Raw genomic sequence first — 21539 nt, forward strand, 5'->3', positions numbered from 1 at the left:
TGGTGTTTACTAAGTCCTCTTAGGTGTGGAGATATCCCAGCTTCAGAGACAATTTCTTCCTTTTCTGTCTCATTTGCTGACTCCTTTTACTTTTCCTGATTTCTTAAGATAAATGGTTCCCCAAGAACACTGTCCTTGGCTCCCTTTATTCCCCTCCCCCCATTCTTTGGAAGTCTCAGTTATTCAAAGGATTCACATAAGTAAGTACTTTATGCAGATGGCATTTAAAGCTGCATCTCCAGTGCCCTGGTGGAGTAAATGACAGGCACACAAATGTACAAGTTGTGAATGCCTGTGGTAGGAGAGTAAAGGAGTGATCACTTGTCAGTCAACATACATTGAAGGTAAGGGAAGGAAATAAACATTTATATAGTACCTACTTGTGTCAGGCACTGCGCTCACTATGTGCAGATGCCATGCCTACACTGTGCCATTTGTACAACACCTACTATGTGCCAGTCACTGTGTCTACTACATACCATTATATGACACCTACTATGTGCCCAATATCATGGTAGACACAAGGTATATAAATACAAAGAATAAAATTATCTGTACTTCAAGGAACTTGTCTTTTATTAAGGGAGATAGTGTGTGTATACACAGAATAAATACCACATAAAGAGAAGGTAGTTTAGGAGATGGGGAGGCTTCTAGCGATTTAAGGGATCAGGAAAGACTTCATGTAGAAAAGAGGCTCTTATCCTCATATAGCTCATGGTCCTCTTGGACAATCTGGTGCAACCTATGGATCTCTGCTCAGAATAATGTTTTTAAATGAAGAGCAAAAAATAAATAGGATTACAAAGGAAACTAATTATATTGAAATCATTGTCAAAATATTTTTAAAAATTCAAGTTCATGTATCCCAGGTTGAGAACTCCTCTTTGAATTTTGTTGTGGGAACAGAGAGATTCTTTGAGGAGGAGATGAAGAGGGGGAGTGTATTTAAGTCATGAGATTGTCAGTGCAGAAGTACAGAATATGTGAGGAATGGTGGACTGGCCAGCTTGGCTGCCAGAAGTGGGAAGTCATGTATAACAAATGTGGGAAGTCAAGTTGGGGCCAGGTTGTGAAGGTCTTTAGAGGATAAGCAGAGTTTATATTTGATTAGAGAGAAGTTTATTAAAGAGGAGAGTGAATATGGTCAGGGCAGTACTAAGGAAAATCACTTGGCAGCTGTGTGGAGTTTGTTGCGTAGAGAGAGAGTTGAGGTGGGAAGAACAATTAGGAAGCCATTGAAATTGTTGAGGCAAGAGGGGATAGGGACCTGAACTAAGGGGGCCACTACATGAGTAGAAAGGATCAGATCTGAGAGATGTTGAGATAGAAATGGCAACATTTTACAACTGCTTAGATATGTAGAGCAAGCAAGAGTGAGGAACCAAGGTGATGGACCTGGGAGACTCTCATGGTGATCTACATTTCTATAAAAGGCAAGTTTAGAAGAAGTCTAGGTTTTTTTGAGAAATATAGTAGGTGCTGTTTTGGACAAGTTATGTTTGCAGTGCTTTTGAGACATAAAGTTTGAAATGTAGAGTTATTAGTTTCTTATGCTGGACTGAAGGTCAGGAGGATACTGGGGCTAAAATTTAGAGTTCTATGAGTATTCTTCATAGAAGTGATAAGTAAACCAATGGAAACTCATGAGTTCACCAAGGAAAAAAGTATAAAGAGAGAAAAGAAGAAGGAAGGATTGGTGGAGGAATGTTAAGCAAAGCTCTGGCCCCTAAAGGCAGTATGAGGTTTCAGCAAATGAGGGTATGGCCAGTGTGTTGTCAGTATGGGAGTCATCTGCATGGAGAAAGAGGAGTAAAAAAAAATAAGATGGAAGAACTGTGAGTAATCAGTATTGCTGGAACATGGAGTATGTAAAGAGGGAGAGGGTTATCAAACGTGTTTGGAAAGGTAGGTTGAACCCAAAATAAAGGACCTAAAAGTCAGTCTGAAGATGGTTTACCTTTGGTAGAAGGAACTCATGGAAGGTTCCTTCTTAGAGAAATGTCATACTAAGATCTTTACTTTTCTGGAAAATGTATTTAGGCAAGTTTGTGATGTACAAAGGTAAGAGATTAGAGGTGGGGAGACCCATTAGACATGTTACTATAGTGCAAGTGTTAAATGATAAAAGCCTGAACTAGGGAGGCAGGTGGCAGAGGAGAAATAAGTGAGAGAAGAGGGCAGGAATGAGAGAGATTTCAGAAGTAGTGTTGGGGGCTGCTACTTGCTTACCTCCTCAGATGGTAGAGTTAGAAATTAGGGTTGGAGTCAGAATTCTGTGGAGTGCTTGCTGTCAGCATGAAATGCCAGAATTGGGTACCCAGCCCCAGGCTTCAAAGCTACAGTTGTTATGTCAGATGAGCAGTTCAAAGACATCAGCCTTTCTAGTTACAAAGTGAAATACATTTCACTCAGAGGAGAAGGGGATCCTTTGCAGATCACCTTCCTGTGGGCCTTTCTGTGGATGAGATGCTGAGATGAGTACAGGCCTTTCAGCTTGTAGACAAGCATAGTGAAGTACCTTTAAGTACCTTTAAGCTGCACCTCTAGAGGAGTAAGGAATGTTCTAACAAGCAGAAGTGAACTGCTTTCTGCCAGGCACCTTGGGGAAGCTGACCTAGCTTGTTGTCTTAATGTGCAGAAGAACAAACAGATACTACCTTCATGGTGCCCTTAAACATGAGGACCCTAATCAGTAGCCTGGGCCAAGACATTGTAATGTGGCTCTCGAGCAGCCTGGCAGCTGAATTAGAAATGCTGTGTCTTCTCCCTCTCCGATGACCAAGTGCTGTGTTTACAATGTTTGTACTATACTTGGGCCTTGAATCTCAAGCCCATTTGACATATTTGTAGCTTGATTAAATTGTCCTAAGAACAATAGCAATGGGAACAAGGACAAAAAGTAGAGTCAATTAAGACTTGTTAGATGTGGTTTGGAAGAAAAAAGAAAATATTGTGAGGTTTTAAGCCTGGGTGATTTGGAGGATGGTGGTGCCAATAGTGGAAATTCAGAAGCTGAGAAAAAAAAAAAAGGCTTTTTCATGGTGAGATAGAAATTCAGTCAGATATTTTGTTGTCTACCTGTTGTCAACAGGTAGGAGAATCAGGAAAGAGAGCTACACAGAGGGGGCATAATTGGAACCATAAGAGTATTGAGAAAAGCCGGCTGAGGACAGAACCTTGGGAACACAGCCCTACATTTACTGGCAAGGAGAGAGTGGTATGATGAACCATTGTGGGGATACCAGGTCAGATAAAAGGAGAGAAGCCATGAAAACTGCCCTAGAAGCTAGGGAAAAACAGGTCAGGATGGTCAGGAGTATTGGAAGCTACAGAAAAGACTAGAAAGATTTGGCCTGAGAAAAGAGTGTTCAGCTTGGCAGATAAAATGTTATTGATGAACTTGAAGAGAGTGCTTTGGATGGAAACCAGATTTGCAGGGGGTTGAGGTGGTAAGGAAGTTGAGGCACTGAGTGTTAGTCTACTCTTCTGCAAGTTTAACTTTTTTTAAAAATAAATTTATTTTCAGTTTTCAACATTCACTTCCACAAAATTTGGAATTTCAAATTTTCTCCCCATTCCCCCCCTACCCGCACCCTGTTATCCCATTCTCTTCTGTTTTCCTATAGGGCAAGATAGATTTCTGTACCCCATTGCCTATGTATCTTATTTCCTAGTTGCATGTAAAAACAATTTTTAACATTCATTTTTAAAGCTTTGAGTTCCACATTCTCTCCCTTTCCCCCCTTCCAACCCAGTGAGAAGGTAAGCAATTCAATATAGGTTATACATGTGTAGCCATGCAAAACACTTCCATAACAGTCATGTTGTGAAAGACTAACTATACTTCCCTCCATCTTGTCCTACCTTCCATTTATTCTATTCGCTCCTTTGACCTGTCCCTTTATTGAAGTGTTTGTTTCCAATTACCCCATCCCAGATTATCCCAATCTTATGTCCCTTCTATTATTGACTCTCTATTATCCTCTTCCTCCCTGCTTTCCTGTAGGATAAGATAAACTTCCATACCTAGTTGAGAGTGTATATTATTCCTTCCTGAAGTCAAATTTGATGAAAGTAAGGCTCACTTGTTCCCTTTCAACTTTCCTTTCTTCCCCACCATTGAAAAAGCTCTTTTTTTTGCCTCTTATGTGAGATGGTTTCACTACATCCTACCTTTCCCTTTCTCTTTCTCCTACTACATTCCTCTTAACCCTTAATTTTCTTTTTTGGATATCATCCTTTCACATTCAGCTCACCCTGTGCATGTGCTCTCTCTCTCTCTCTCTCTCTCTCTCTCTCTCTCTCTCTCTCTCTCTCTCTCTCTCTCTCTCTCTCCCTCTCTCCCCCTCTCTCCCCCCCCCTCTCTCTCGGTTTATATATATACATATATATGTATATGTACACATACACATATATATATTCCCTCCAACTATCCTAATACTGAGAAAGGTCTCATGAGTTACAAATATCATCTTTCCTTGTAGGAATGTAAACAGTTCAACTTTAATAAGTCCCTTATGGTTTCTCTTTCCTATTTACCTTTTCATGTTCTCTTGATTTGTGTATTTGAAAGTCATATTTTCTATTCAACTCTGGTCTTTTCAGCAAGCATGTTTGAAAGTCCTCTGTTTCATTGAAGTTCCATTTTTTCCCTTGAAGTATTATACTCAGTTTTGCTGAGTAGGTGATTCTTGGTTTTAATCTTATCTCCTTTGACCTCTGGAATATCATATTCTAAGCCCACCAGTCACTTAGTGTCAAAGCTGCTAAATCTTGTGTTATCCTGATTGTGTTTCCACAATACTTGAATTGCTTTTTTCTGACTGCTTTGTAATGTGTTCTCTTTAACCTGAAATTCTGGAATTTGGCTACAATATTCCTAGGAGTTTTCCTTTTGGAATCTCTTTCAGGAGGTGATCAGTGAATTCTTTCCATTTCTATTTTACTCTCTGGTTCTAGAATATCAGGGTAATTTTCCTTGATAATTTCTTGAAAGATAATGTCTAAGCCCTTTTTTTTGATCATGGCTTTCAAGTTAGTCCAATAATTTTTAAATTATCTCCCTTCGATCCATTTTCCAGGTCAGTTGTTTTTCCAGTGAGATACTTCATATTGTCTTCTATTTTTTCATTCTTTTGGTTTTGCTTTATAATTTCTTGATTTCTTATAAAGTCATTAGCTTCCATTTGCTTCATTCTAATTTTTAAGGCATTATTTTCTTCAGTGAGCTTTTGGATGTCCTTTTCCATTTGGCTAATTCTGCTTTTTAAAGCATTCTTCTTCTCATTGACATTTTGGACCTCTTTTTCCATTTGGTTAGTCTAATTTTAAAGGTGTTATTTTCTTCAGCACTTTTTTTGGGTTGCCTTTAGCAAGCTGTTGACTAGTTTTTCATGATTTTATTGCATCACTTTTTCCCAGTTTTTCTTCTGTTTCTTTTGCTTGATTTTCAAAATCCTTTTGATTCTCTTCCTTCAGACCAATTTATATTTTTCTTGGAGGCTTTGGATGCAGGAACTTTAGTTTTGTTGTCTTCTTATGGTTGTATGTTTTCCATTTCCTTGTCACCAGTGACGTACGAAAATACCTCTTCACTGAGAAAATAAGAATCTGTAATCCTTTTCTTTTTTCCCATTGGCTCATTTTCCTAGCCAATTACTTGACTTTTGAGCTCTTTGTTAAATGGAGTGCTCCAGAAGCAATCTCCCCTTTAGCAGTGGCTACCACCACCCTAGGGCTGGGGCCAGGGCTGGACCACCCTTTCCTCTCAGCCATGTGAGAGACACTTCCCACTGACCTTTGAAGCTGTCTTAGGCATTTGTGGGTTGAGAAGTCTGGAAACCGCCATAGCCACCAGCAATTCACTTCCCTAAGGCCTGTTCCAACTCTGTCTGTGTTGGTGTGGCGCATACCAGACTGAGCTCTGCTCCCAGCCTGGTGTGATAGACCCTTCCTGTCAACCTTCCAGATTGTCTTGGGCTGGAAATTTGCTTCAGTCTGTCATTTTGTGGCTTCTGCTGCTCTAGAATTTGTTTAGAGTCATTTTTTATAGGTTTTTTTAAGGGGTTTGTGGGGAGAGCTCTAATGGGTCCCTGCTTCTACTCCTCCATCTTGGCTCTGCCCCCAATTTTAACTGTTAATAGGAAGAGAGAAGATATAGAATGTTAGCCTTTGAGGATAACAGGACTTCACCATATTTACAAGCAGCAGGGAAAGAACCATCAGAGAGGGAGACGCTGAAGATTAGAGGGAATTTTAGTGGCATGAGGTCAAGGGTAGAAGTATCTTCAGATAGGTAGAGTACCTCATCCTTAGAGGATGGATGAACACTTAGAGAGATTTTTCAGTTTTTGATGATTGAAGATAAGTGAGCTTACACTGTATGGCTTCAATCTTTTCAGTAAAGTAGGGTTATCTATTGAGAGAGAAACAAGACCATGGTGGTAATTTTGATGACTTAAGGAGAGAGGAAGAAGTTTAAGACACTTTGATTCCATTAGAATTGAATGAAAGAATTGCTAGGTAGTGTGTGCCCATTTGCTGTCAAATTGGTATTTGTAATTTCACAGAGCTTATGGCATTATCTCCCTGTTAACTTTCAGTGGCTACTCATTGTCTAACAAATAAAACCAATAGTGTGACGTTCAAGCCTTCCTATAAACTAACCCCAACCTGCCTTTGCATACCTTATTTCACATGTGTTTTCTTTCATATTCCTTATGCTTCAATCCAGCCATATGACTTGTTTGAATTGGGTTTTGAATGTGGAGAGGGATAGTTTGGCAGATAGAGGGTGGGAGACTGTTCACATCCTACAAAATACGTGTTAAAGAGTCTGGAGAAAAAGAAGAAAGAAATTAAAAGCAAGTTTCTTTAATTCAAAGAAAGGAACCAGAACAGTGGGGCATTGGGGTCAAGTGATCTAGGTGGGAACAGACTAGCAGTGAAGTGAACATCATATTGTTTAAAATAATACCTTACACTTGGGATAAAACATGCTGTTCAGGTGGTAGGGTGCAAATTGAGAAGCATTGTTTGGGACTTAACGAGTGTTTGTTTTGGGGGCAGGAGGGCAAGAAAAGACGGATCTTTGCTTGAAAATAAAATGAAATTTAATTAAAAATAAAAGACTGTCTGGTATAAAATTTTTAGATGAATTTTGAAGTATTTCCAACCATGTTATCTCGCTTGGTCCTCTCAGTAACCATGTGAGATGGGCAGGACAGGTATCATTATTCCTGTTTTACAGGTAGTGTAAAACTGAGATTTGGAGAAGCCATGACTTTCCTTAGTTTACTCACTGGGATGTAATGAGTCAGGATTAGAACACATTTCTCCTGGCCTTTAAGACCCTTCTTTAAATATGACATTACTAGTCTTATTTAATTGAACCCACCTGGAGAGAAGAGGAAACGTATGTACTTCATTCTTTTTGCTTACATTTTCTTTGTTCCAAAGGTAGTTTCATTTAGATATATTGATAAATTAGTCTGATCTAAGGTAAAATAAATAAGTTATTGATTGTGGAGGAAAATGAACATACATGGTAGAGTTGTGGGTTTGGAGTTTTTTTTGTATTGTTTTGTAGCAACCACTTGAAGAAATGAAGAGGAAAGTGCCAACTCTAATCCTTTCCTTGTCCTCTGCCACTTTTCTGTTCCCTCAAGAGGCTTCATAGTGAATAGAAGGGGAATCAGAACTTTGGTTTTATTTTCACTTTTTTCTTTACTGTATAATTTTTTATAGATGCTGCTGTCCACAAGGCAAGTGAGGACTCTGTTGCCAGAGGAGATGGTAGGAATTTTGCAACACTTTTTCCCCATCTTAATAGAGAGGACTTTTATGAGAGATTTATGTTATAGATTAAAACCTCTGCGAAGTTAATAATTTTCTTTGTTATTTATAAGAACTACTTAAACAACTTCTGTTTTGTGGAATGGCATATAGATTACAGGTGATATCAGTCATGTACAATAGAAGTATTGTCCATTTTCCCTTCTTTTTAGGCCTAGACTTTCTTCCACAGCTAAATGCAATGTTTCCAACAAGAAAACAACCATCAAGTACAAACACACCAGGATCACATCTTAGCTCTCTCCATGTCTCAATGGAATTCCCACTTACAGAAGAGAATGAAAGTCAAGATATAGCAGCTGAGAGTAAGAAGATACAGCCAGGAAAACAGGAATCGAGGGAACCTTTAAAACAGGTATCTTTGCAGGAGAATTTCCATCAGGTTGGTTTTTTTTTTTGTTTGTATCTTTTTATAGATAGGAAGCATAATGCGTTTTAATAGTTAACCAGATTCATGATTTCATAGGTTTGGCTAATGCTCTTTTGATGCTAGTTAAGACTTTTTTGCATCTTCATGAGTTTCATTGGCCAAAGAGATTCAACACCTGCTGGCCCCTCTTGGGTGCTGAGTTAGCAAGGCTGACTCTCACCTAGCAGGCATATGGTCTTGTCTCTGAGTCTGTCTCCAAGCTTTTTGTGTCTTGTAAAATGTGACAAAACTTATAAACCACTGATAGAGTATTCTGGAATTCAGAGTCACCTCCATTACACCATGAGGAATTGGAGTATGACTTGTATGGAGGATGGTGCAGTTTGTTGTTAGAAGGTTATTGGAAATTGTGTTGTTGGTGCAAGGATCTATAAGCTAATTGACTAAATTGGCTAAATTTTCTTTATTCTTTTAAAAACAAGATTCTTTTAAGTGGATGTCACATCACTCTTCACCCCTATTCACCTGGAACTTATATCTGTTGGAACATAAAATACCTTAAAATAACTTAAATAATTTAGCCTACGCTATATAGCAAATCAGTGGCACTTAGATTAGAATCTAGCTTACTTGACTTAAATCATTTTATTTTCTACAAAAACTTGCTTCTTCATAAGAGGCAGAACTAGTAAGAACATGCAGAAAGGCCAGAGTTATAGCTAAATAGTCACACAGTAGAATATGATTTTTATTCATGTTTAGAGCACCATTGTTAGTCTCATGCTGTACTGAATATATTAAAACAGGTTTTTAAAATATTTTATTAGTGTAATTTTTTAATACAATAGCCAATTTCCAATGGTTATTTCAATAATATCCACCATAGTAACTTTCTTCTAACAATAACAAAACCAACAAAAAATAGCACAACAAAACTGTCAGGGACTGCCATGGATAGACTTGGTATCGTTCTGTACCTGTAGTCCACCACTTCTTTCCTGAGAGGAAGGAAGCAATCAATATACATGTTGTTCAAGAAGAATGGAAAGTAATGCTTGCACTGCTTAACAGATATTTATGGGACGGGTCAATTGTATACCTTTATTCTCACAAAGAATCCTATTTTGTCAGATTATATTTCTATTGAAGGTGATATTTAGGAATAAGTTCAGGATGACTGGATTTTTCTTTATTAGGCTATCAAAAACAGTCTGTTTTTGTATTTGTTGAAGAGGTCAGTGAGTCTAGTTCTAACATTCTGGTAAGATTTATCTTAATAATTAGCCCCAGTACTACTTTTCTTTTGACTTTTTTTTAACTTCTCTTCCATTCCCAAAAAGAAGATAAAAATCTGTTGATATCTTAGATTAATATATTTAAAAAATTGGAAGCTACAAATGCATTGCTAAAATGAGTTGTTATTGTAAATTTGAAGCTCGCCAAGTTCATCTCTTCTGGTGCTGAATCTGGAAATCTGAATACCTCCTCAACATCTAATGCAGCAAGAAGCCCTGAGAAAACAGAACGACCAGACAGAGAAATTCAAGGCCATTTGGCACACGAATCCCCAATCAATGGAACTGCCATACCTCGTAAGTGCATAAAACTGCTTATTGATATGTTTTTCGTGTGTGCATGGATTCAAAAGTTTTAGAAATTTAACTTGAAATATTTAAATAAGTACAGTAGGGAGCACCAAGTTTGGAAAAGAGGTTTAAGATATGCAGTACTTAGGTTTTTTCTTATTCTCTATTTTTTAAAATACATTTTTACTTATTTAAATATTTCTCAAGTATGTACATATGTTTATTTAGTTTAATTTAGTACCCATGTCCAAAGTAACTTTGTTTTCAATTTTTTGAAGACTACAGAAGGAAATTATCATTGTATATGAATCAGCAAAGATCTGTACTATTTCATTACATTTCCAGGGACCAACTTCTTTAAGGTGATTTGCATGGACTGGAGCCTTTTTTCAGATATGACTCACTGTAGCTTGACTATGTAACCCTTGTAATTTTAGAGTCTATCATAGTGAAGAGAAGGCAATGCTGGCCATCGTGAGACATGTCCCTTAGACTGTAGGAAAGCAGCCTTTAAAGAGATAAGAAAAGTGATTGGTATCACCCCACCGCCAGAGACTGCAGAAGGAAAAGAGATGGACAGTGATCAAATTACCAAAAATTTCACGTGACCAAAATATGAAATTCTGATAATAGACGAACAAATGATGCTGATGGGTAAGAAAGAGACAAGAATCCAGAGAAACCACTATGACTGCCTGGCTCAGATTTTAGGAAGACGTTCAACAGTTAGAAGAGGAGACATGTAACCATTGACAAATGCAGCTGTAAATGGAACTGCAAGGGTAGTGTCAGAAAAGCTAATGCCTGGAATGAAATGATCTGACTCTTGTGGGACACACAAAGGGCAAAAAAGGGCTTTTGAAAGGCAGTCAGAACAAGGAGGGAAGAGGGTCACTGTTGGGGATAAAGGTTCAGTTTTAACAGATGACAGAAAAGGCAGAGTGAGGTGGCTCCTAGTTTTAATTTATCTTCTTCAGAAGGACAGACTGGAAAGAGCAAGACAGATGTGTGAGAAGGACTCAGAGTCCAAGATAGGCAAGATGCTAACAGTTATCATAATGACTCATATTTGAAGAGTGCCAGAGTTACCTCATTGGATCCTCACAACAGTCCTATGAGGCAGAGGCTGTTTTTGTTATCCCCATTTTATACATGAGGAGATTGAAGCAGAGGGAGGGTAAGTGCCTGGACCGCGGGTCATCTAGTAAATGTCTGAGGCTCCATTGGAACTTTGGTTTTCCTGATTCTAGGTCCTACTGATGAGAAGAGCACACAGCTGCTTGAAATCAGTTCATCCCAGAGAATAAAATGTTTGAAAGGAGGAAGACATTTCCCCCAAATATATAATTTAGCGATTTTTACTAAATGAATGCATCGTGAAGGTTACACAAAAGGAAGTGGTGTATTCTAGAAGCTATCTTGGGCTCACTAGTGACAGATAGTGACATCAATAGAAAAAATTATCGAAGGGAAGACAGAAGAAACAGACTTTGATGGATGCTAGCCTGTGTCCACAGTCTGGGGGAGCCAGTGTGAAAAAAATACTGGCTCTGGTGTCAGACACTTGGATTCAAATTACACTTTTAACACTTCATCCCTGTGAGACTTTGAGCAAATGCCTTCACATTCCTGGGCCTCAGTAGCATCCGAGTCATAAAACCAGGGTGTTGTACTAGATGGCCCTGGTGGTCCCTTCTTACTCTTGCTCTTTGGCCCTACAAAGATGGAAGAATGGGGCACAGGCAAGGAAAGGGTGAAAAAGGACAGCAAACAGCCCTCGAAGACGAGGAATAGATTGGGAAACTCTCCCCAAAAAGGACAGAGTTCAACTCACTTGAGCAAAGATCAGATTCTTCCACTGCAAGGAGTGATGATTGATAGCCCCCAGGCACCACCATGAGAGGCCATCCAGGGCTCATGACCAAAAGGAGACACAAGTAATAGTGGTTGCTGAAAGCGAGCATATGTTGCTCTGACCTTAACAGCAGGGAAGTCTTTTGTCTTACTGAGGTATATTCAGAAGAGAAACGCTAGAATTGGGAAGTGAGCATCTGGTTATGAAGGTGATACTTTAAAAATGGCCTTGGTTATTGATCGCAACTAAATAGCATCTGAATGATGGACTTCTATCTTGAATGCAGCATATTTAAAAAGGACCATTTAAATATGTATTTGTCTAAAGATTCATAAAATCAAAAAGAGGGCCTTAAATAGACAACAGAGGGGAAAAAAAAACTATCCATATGGTAGCTGCTAAGCCATATAAACTGTAGAGAGTAGCAAGTGTGACGTAGGAAAAATACCGATAGAAGAATGAGTAATAGACTGTAGTCTGTATTTAACAGAGGAAGCAAAACAACCTGACACACAGCAGTTATTAATACACAGGAGAGTTGGTCTTAGAATTAGGATGACATAGCCAGAAGTTTTGAATGCATTGGCATGAATTATTCCATTGAGAAAATAAAGAAGCCTCTGTCTAAAGAGACTATTGAGGATACTGAGGGAAGTTGTTGTCCAGTTCCACATTTTAAAAAGATGAAAGATGGAAGGGCAAGTAATTCAGAACAAATATGAAAGTGGCACATTCATGTAAGTGCAGATCTTTGGGTGCAGTGGGGCTGGAGGTGAATGCTAATAAGGAGAACAATAAAAATACCTTTTATTGCAGAAATAGGACCAGCCTCAGTGGTTAGGATAGGAAGAAGATGGAATTGGGTCAACTCTTGCTCATTTCAGTTCCTCGAAGAGCAGTCTTTTTATTGGGAGGAATAAAAGATGGTGAGCAGGGAGATGAAACATAAATAAGATAAAAAAAGAACACCCAGCTCTCCTTAACAAGTACAACAAATTACAGTCCTCGGTTCTGAAAGAACAGGAAGGTGTAATGGCTATATGCTGGTATTAATGAAGAATGGAAAATCTGTTGGAATACTTGATAAATTTCTTAGTTTTCTGAAAGGGAAGACAATGGAGTTGAATTTCTGGTAAAATTCTGGAAAGTATTATTAAATATCTCCTCAACCTGAGGTCTGTGAACTTGTTTTCCATGTCTGTGTGAGTGTGTGTGTGTGTGTACTTTCTTGGTAATCTTTGTATTTTATTTTATACATTTAAAACATTATTCTGATGAATCTAGGCTTGGATTGCCAAAATGAGGTAAGAAGCCATGATTAAGAGATAAGACTATGACCATTTAGAAAGGAAAGCAGAGTTTTTTTGTTTTTTTTTTATTCCTAAGATCCCCCAAGGCTTCATCAGAGTCATACCAGATTAACTTCATTTCTTCTCTTGGTAGGATTACTAGTCTAGTAGATCAGGGAAAAACTGTAACTGTGGTATGCCTGTATTTCAGTAAACCATTTGACAGGCTCCAATGCTGTCCTTGAGAATAACAGGGAAAAACACAAGCCAGACAACAGTATAGTATTCTCAGTTGGTTGAATTACCAACCCCACAGAGTGGTCATTAATAGGCCTTTAGCCTGCAGCCAGGTCTCTAGCAGAGTGCTCCAAAGACCTGTCCTGGGCCCTATGCTACTCAGCATGTTTATGAGGAACTTGAAAACTGTCACAGATAGCAGATTTGCAGATGACACAATGCAGGGAGGCCAGGGGGGGGGGATCATTAGTATGTGTAAGACTGTCGAATTTCAAAAAGAACTAACAGACTGGAACAATGGGCTATATCTAATAAGATGAGATTTATCAGGGATAATTGTCAATTCTTTCCCTTGGGATTGAGGAATTTCCTACACAAGTGGGGAACATGGCTATGTACCAGAAACAAATTAGGATGTTTAGTGGATTGTAACCTCAGCGTGAGATAGCAGCATTATTTGGCAACTTCTTAAATGGTGTGGTGGCCACAGTGAAGGAGGGTGTAATCCTTCTTTATTCTTCCAAGGTCAGAACATATCTGGAGCACTGTGTCCAGTTCTAGATGCCACATTTTAGGGAAAGACATTGATCAGCTGGACAGTGTCCAGAGGTGCGCTTCCAGGATGGTGAGAGAATAGAAATCATGTCACAAAAGGATTAGTAGAGGGGATTGGGAATGTTGCACCTTCTGTTCTGAAGGCTAAGGGGAATCATGATAGAGGTCTTCAGGTGTTCAAAGGATTGTCCTCTGGTAAAGAGATTCTGTTTATTTTGCTTGGCAGAAGGCAAAATTGATATCAGTGGGTGGGGATTTTAGAGTCTTTTGATGGTCAAGTTAAACTTTCTAAGAAGTAGCAACAGTCCAACATGGAATGGAGTATCTTAGGAAGAGGTATTGAGGGTGTTTCACTTCCCTCAAGGTTTTCAAGTAGAAGTTGGCTCATGAATTGTTGGAGGTGGTAGAGATGGGCTTCCCATTTAGGGCTCTGAGATTCTATGAATCTTGGAAGTAGAAACGTTGAGTCTAGAAAAGGGTCAATTCCAGCCCAAGATTCTGCAGTTTCAGGGATAACACAAATCTGGCTTGAATCCTTCCAAGGATTCAGGCCACCAGATTTAGCTACAAGGAGTTTAACTCCCAGACGTTGCTCATGGTTAAGTGGTTTTTACAACATTTTAGTGCGTACCCTTAGGACTTCTCTCGCACGTCTATCTTTACAAAGTTCTCTGAAGAAGGGAAGTTTTGACATTTAAATCTTTGAACAGAAGAATGTACAACTTAATAACGTTTCAAGATGTTAGCAAAAATGTTAGCTAAACATTCAACTGTCACTTGGCAGTAAACTGTATTTGTTATGACTAAATATGAGGTTCTTGTGTGTTTCGACTTTCAGTCATCTTTCTGGGTGTTGGTCTAATAATTTTAAAAGCATTTTTAGCCAATTATCTCTTAGTGATACTTATCTGTACTCATATACTCTCTTGTTGTTGAACTATGACCAACTTGTCATGTTTGTTCTATGTAAAATAGGTAAATGGCTCGTAGAAATTTTAAGATGAATCCCCTTGTCATGTGTTACCACGTTGGTCTGTTGGCAGTTTATAAGTATAGATAAGATAAATGACTGTTGGGAATAACTTAATAGAAAGTTCCTGGAATCTGTTTGAGAGACATTTTCTCTCCTAAATGTCATATAAACTTAGCTCTTTTCCCCAGTTTTTCAAGTATTTATTTGCCAGGTGTTTTGTTTTTTAGAAATGTTTTATTGTTTTTTGATCTATTTTAGATCCAAAGATAACGTCCTCTGTCACTTCCGGAGTTGCCAATTCACTTTCAGAAAAAATAGCAGATACCATTGGAAACAACAGATCAAATATACCACTGACATCTGTTCAAATCCATTTTATCCAGAACATGATACAGGACACATTGGATGACTTTAGGTATTACTTAATAAAATTATTTCCCCCCTATTTTGACTTGTTTTTTGTTTGTTTTCTTGTTCATAACCCAAGCAAACTAAAACTGAAAGCTACTACTTTGAAGTTTCTACTTCAAGTCCTGAGGTCAAAAATTTGAATGTGGTTTTGCAGTATGACTTTAGCAAACATAGTGGATTATGATGCTGACCTCAGTCTTGCATTTACCAATTATCCTGCAGTGAAAGGCTCATTCATTCAGGGCAACCTGACAACTGCAGTTTAGCAGGCAAGCTGTCAGTTTGGAAGCTTTTGTTAACAAAATAATGTTCCTAAAATTTGAAAAACAGAAAGCATAAAGTTTTTGGTTTTCCCTTTTACAAGGTCCCCTAAATATAAGACTTGCAGATTATCTGTCAAATATACCATTTATTTATACAGTAGAGAAATACATTTTAAAAAGCAATTATGAGACATGCATTCTGTGAGTAGAACACATCTGTTTGTAGCTTTTTTTTTTTTTTTTTTTGGTAACTTATGTTTGTCCCTTGCCTTTTAATTCTCAGCCTTTCCTTAAACTTCTAGAAAGTTGTGAAAGTAGTTTGTTAAATATGGTGCTACATCTTTCTCAGTGTCTTCCATCCAGCATTTGAAACTGTTTAATTACTGGGTTGGTTACTTTTTTTTTTTTTTAAAGTCCTACACAGCTATTAAACACCCTCAAAATCCATGATGGATTAGCATTGGCAGGGGATTTGTAGAATGCCACTAGTCCTCTATTGAGATGTACTGTTTTAAGAACATTTGTAATGGATATTTGAGCATTCTAAAGGAAACTAATGAGAAGTCTGTAGATCTTAAATATTGCTACAAAGGGCAAGAGGACAAAGGTGACATTTGGTTAGCCAGGAAGTTGTTGGAGCTAGTGGGATACAAAAGAAAGGCCACCTTGAGTTTGTAATCTTCCTCTCTATTACCCCCGAGGCCAGTGGAACCTCACCTAAGCTCTGCCTGGAGATTTCTTTTGTTTCCTTCAAAACTCTGCTTACGTGAGTCCTTTCACCTGAAATCTTTTTTGATTTCCCCCTTGCTTGCTGCCCACCAACACCACCCACCCCCCCAAAAGAAAATGTGACTTTGTAGTTACTTTGAATGCATTTTCGGATACTTGTGTATGTACACATTTTCTCTTGTGAATGTACACATTTTCTCTTGTGATTGAATGTAAGCTTTTTGAGGGAAGGGACTATCTTATTGTTAGTCAAAAATCCTTTATGAAAAGTGCCAGACACCGTGCTTAGATACTGAGAAAGGCAAAAACATTTATCGTCTGTATCACCAAATGCGTGTTGACCAGTTAGCCTAAAGTTTGGTTTTTGTTTGAACATAAATTTCTGAGGCTAACAATTTCCCTTTATTGGTCATAGTTGCTTCTTTTTTTTAATAAAAAGCTTATTCAAATTTAGTAATGTTTTCCTTTGCATTGATATTGGAAAGCTAATTGTACGTTCTTCCCCTTCCCTTCCTTACCCGCCCATCTTACCTTGGGCAAGAAATCAAAGTGATATTAAGTCATGTACTCCGTACATTTTGTTGGTATTGAAGGACCCTTAGAGGTCATCTCTAGTCCAGGGTTTCCTGAAGTAGATGCTCTAAGTCAAGTGACTGTCATGACATTTTCTAAAATCATCTGTGATTCCAGGAACAGTGGTGATGGGAATGGTATCAGTGCAGTTAGAAGATCTGAGACATCCCTCAGATGCTAAAAATGCTATATCAAGCTTTGACACTCTCCTAGTTGTAGTTTTTGTATTCTTAATATACCTAGCAGAAATCCCACTTTTAGCTCATTCTACCATAGTAGACTTTGCCATCCGTTGATTGGTTTATAACATTTTCTTTCACAGTCTTCTGCCCACAAAATAATTTAATTGAATTCGTTTGACACTGATATCCCTTTTCCTAAGCTCTCTCATTTCTACTTTCCTGCTTTCACCTTTTTTATAATTGTGAATGGACAGCCCTGTTAATTAAAAAATAAACTATGAAGATATTTTAACTTTTTGAAATTAAAGAAATTTAAAGCAGTTAATCTGACCCACATTTAATGATATGTGTTATTGTTGGTATGCTGCATGGAAATTAAATATAAGTATTAGCTATTCATATAATTGAAAATAATTATCTTAATTTTTATATAACAGGTATCTCTGCAGTCATAATATATGGCATCAATTTACTCTTCCAGTTTCTTAGAGCCAGGTGTTAATTTTTTTTAAGCTCCAGGGGAGGCAGAAGAGACAATTTTGGGATGTGGGGAACGATGGCATCTGTAAGGGGGTGCTAGCAATGTAGGATTTTGCGCAGAGAAAAATCTAAGTGAGCACTAGGGCCCTGAGTGGTAGGAAGGAAGAATGGTGGGAGAGAAGAGAGAATTTTTGCTTAAGATTCAACATGAGAGGCCAAGGTGGTTTTCAGCTAACTCTTGTCAGGTTCTTCCCATGTGCCTTCAGTTTGCTGTGCCTGGGCTATGAGATGAGAGGGAGGAGGCACATGAGCAAGTCCCAGTGATTTCTCTTCATTGGTTTAAGAAATTTAAATAACAACTGATTCAGAAACAACTCAGTAGAAACTCTGTCCTCTCCATTTTCACCAACAGAATTCCTGTTTATCTGATTACTCCAAGTAGAAATTATTTTTTCCCTTCTCACAGTCTCCTGTTAACGCTGTGTAGCTTTCTTACGGCATTTGTCATAGATTGCTTTGTAGTACGGGATATGCTCAAATCTCTTACGCTAGCACTGTCTCTCTGCCTGTCTCTCTCTTTCTCACAGACATATGTATACTCACACATACATACACATGATTTCAGCCATGCCTCTAGAGGGTAGGAATGAGGGCTCGTTCTTGTTTGTATTTACTTAGCATAGTAATTCTGTACATTGCCTTGCATTTACAAGTATTTGTTAAATGAATTCATATGGAATACTTTTAAAACGTAGAGATAAACAGGCCAAATTCGACCAACTTTACGACTCCTATTTATTATCTGACCTTGGGCTACTTTAGGTGCATGAACGTAGACCTGTAGTTAGACAGGTATAGAATTTACACAGTGGTGATTTGTAGAGAGAACTCCACCCCAGAGGGCTCTAAATTCAGCTTTGGAGAATCCTTCCAAGAGCATCTCTTCTCCTGACTGTTCCTTCTCCCTGCAGTTATACCAGACATCTTACTTTTCTTGAAACAATTCATTGACAGTCCTGTAGGAATGAATACGGTGAAATGCCTTTGAACCAGAAGTGCACGAAGAAGAGAAGTTAATAGATAACTTTTTTAAGACAGAATGGATCGACTTTCCTGTGTTATGATGTTCTTTGTTCTTGTTTTCCTAGGGAAGCATGTCATCGTGACATTGTAAATTTGCAAGTGGAGATGATTAAACAGTTCCATATGCAATTGGTATGTACTGCAAATGGTGTATGAAAAGGAAGTCGGAGCAGTTGGAAAGTTAGCAAGTCTATCGAAAGGACATCTATAGTTATTTTTTACCTAACTGCTAAATCTAGTTGCTAAGCTATCTGAATAAGGAATAATAAGAGCGGAGTGAATAAATGAGTTTTAATTGACCAATTATATTTTTTAACTGACTGTATATGTGAAATGAAAGGAATGAATATGAGAACCCAGTTAAATAAGTCTGATTTGTTTTTTGCATATTCTTCTTTTCAGAAGGATATGCCCGCAAAAACTCCTAGATTTAAAAGAATCTCAGCAGTTTCAATCGCATTTCTTTTAACATGATGTACAAAGGATGACTTGAATACAGGAGAAGAGCTCTTGTTAGCCATTTGAAGGAGGGGATCATGATGGGAAAAATGACCAACTGAAAGTGCAGATTGCCAAATCAAGTCTCGCTACTGATTTTGTTCCCCTCCAGAATGAAATGCACTGCTTACTGGAAAAGTACTCAGTCAATGGGAGTTTAGTGGCTGAAATCGAGAGGCTGCGAGAAGAGAATAAAAAACTTCGGACCAATTTTTAAAAGCTACACTTGGAAACATTGGCTTTGTCATGTGGGATGGCCTTGGCGGCACAGAAACATTCTGACTGTGTTGTTTTCGTGATTACTGAAGAGTTGTGAGTTGTTTTTTTTCCTCAAACTGTAGATTATCAGTCACCACTGTATCTCAACTGACTGCTCTTAAAAATGTGTATTTTTGTGATGAAAGTGTAAACAATGCCTTTTGCATAATAGGAAGGTCCATAGGGTGTTTACTGTACTGAAACTCCAGTTATATACACTTAAGTGCCTCTTTTCATAAGAAAAAGAAATTTGCATAAAATTATATTTTATGTAGGTTTTTCACAGATCTATTTTTGATTAACACATTGCCTTCCAATTTTTTTTTGTCTGCCCAAACTGAGAATTTTGGGATGTCCTGTTTTTCTGAAAGTCATTTTAATAGGACAGTTGGAATTTTAAAGCAATTAGCTAATAAAATACAGGGTTGATTAGTGATTATTTCATTATTATGACAGAGCTGAACATGACCATATTTATTATTCCATATGTTTTGAAAAATTAAAATTCTGGAATTGCATATTAAAACTACTGCATTTATTGTAAGAATATTATACTTTAAAAATAACCTCTGCTATTGGTTTTTATAGGTCAAGTTACTTTAGTAAGTGAGCTATTTGAGATTTTTATAAAAATATTTCATTCCTTTCTTTATTGGCATCACATGAGTTAATATGCTGAATTATTTTGTGAAGGTTCAGTGAATATGATTAGACTTGTAAACCTTGCAGACTTCATGGTGAATACTTAGATGTGATTTCAACAATAGCAGGCAGGAATTTATTAAACACTGAATGTGTGCTGGGTACCCTGCTAGGTTGCAAGAAATACAAAAACCAAAGGAGTTTATGTTCTCCTGGAACAATCTAATTTACTCCAAGTAAAGATGAGACAAACTCTGAAAAATTCTCAATGTATTTTTGTACAAGTTAGAATTTTAGTAAGGCTGAAGAACAGGTAGCGCAGTGTTTCTTATCTGGAAAACACTGAATCTGTTAAAAAGTTAAAGTTTAGGTCTCTCATTTTTTGTTCTTTTCCATGATTATATCCAAGTGGCCACTACTATCAAATGTATGTTTTTCAAATGAATCACACACACACACGTGCACACGCACACGCATGCACTTAAATACTATTCTTCATTAAGTAGCTTCTGAAGAGCCAAGTCATGACAAAACAGCATGGGAGGAAGTTAAAAGCAAAATACAGTATTATTCAAGGCTGACAACTTGTCAGATAGCTGCTGAAAGTTGTTTTGCATTACTATCAGATAAGTTTTAGAAGTACCTCAAAACCATTTCATTAAATGCCCACAGGTTTTCATTAATATATAATAAGTTATATTTGAAGTATAATGAAAAAGACAATTTGTAAAATTTTAACAGTAATGTTTAGAAAAATTCACATAACTAAAATGAAATCATATATAATGAATATACAAATTTGCAGTAGTTTCCTATATTTTGCTCCAAATATAAAAGGGTTTGTATTTTTAAAATTATTATTTCTGTATCATTTTTCAGAAGTTTATGTTTCTGTGTGAAGAGTTTTTGTTTTCCTGGTTTTGTAGCAGAAATCTTTGGCAGCATTCAATGCCAGATAAATGCAGAGACTTTAACTTAGGTGCAGATTTATTTCTAGCTTTTCAAGCTACAGTTTCATCAGCGTAAATGAAATTTGTAATTGCATTGGCTTAGCTCTTTGTTCCAAAGATTGTAAACTGTTCACCTGATGTGCAGTTCTCCTTTTGATTTTTTTTAACTGAGATGAAACTGATAGTCACTCAAAAAAATAGCACAACATAGTTAATGAGCAATAGTTTAACAATGTGACGGATGAATTTTAAGTGACAAGGACTTAATAAATGTAATTTGTACTAATAACCACTTTATAAATAAAAATAAGGAATAGAGTTATTGCTCTTTTTCTCAGTATGGTTTTTAAATATCAAAGAACAAAGGAATGTTAATATGGTGATTTTTAGCCACAAAAATGGTTTTACTACCTGCTGCAATATCATTTTACTAATGTGATCCTTCAAGCAGATAAGCAGAACTTAAATACTAGCATAATATCTCAGTGCACATGGCAAAAATCCTGTATTCGCAGTTCTGGAGATTCTCTTTACTTTTCCTCCAACTGTGTAAGATATTTCAAATGCCTAGTGGGCACGTAGATACTGAATGGAAACCTGCTGTTAACCTGGTGCACATTTATCTAGAGCCTTACAAACATTTTGTCACTTGATCCTTGTGAGGGAGGTGTTCAGTTACAGATGAGGTAAAAGGGCCAGAGAGGTTAAAGTCGACTTAGCCACTTATTTACTGCAAAGTATGATTGGC

The 21539-nt window shown here is 37.5% G+C and overlaps 1 protein-coding gene across 6 annotated transcripts in view; it reads left to right on the top strand.

The window, feature by feature from the left end:
• Positions 1-21113, top strand: part of NEDD1 (NEDD1 gamma-tubulin ring complex targeting factor) — a 78071-nt gene extending 56958 nt beyond the window's left edge. For 3 of the 6 annotated variants that reach the window (XM_072655645.1, XM_072655649.1, XM_072655646.1), the window contains exons 10-15: positions 7750-7797; positions 8010-8239; positions 9663-9819; positions 14981-15137; positions 18509-18575; positions 19054-21113. In XM_072655645.1, coding sequence (XP_072511746.1) covers positions 7750-7797; positions 8010-8239; positions 9663-9819; positions 14981-15137; positions 18509-18575; positions 19054-19158 — 764 coding nt within the window. In that variant the 3' untranslated portion in view covers positions 19159-21113. The other 3 variants (XM_072655647.1, XM_072655650.1, XM_072655648.1) reach the window with 2 other exon arrangements.
• Positions 21114-21539: the final 426 nt, after the last annotated feature.

This window comes from Notamacropus eugenii, chromosome 3, assembly GCF_028372415.1.
Source record: "Notamacropus eugenii isolate mMacEug1 chromosome 3, mMacEug1.pri_v2, whole genome shotgun sequence".
Classification (NCBI taxonomy): Eukaryota; Metazoa; Chordata; class Mammalia; order Diprotodontia; family Macropodidae; genus Notamacropus; species Notamacropus eugenii.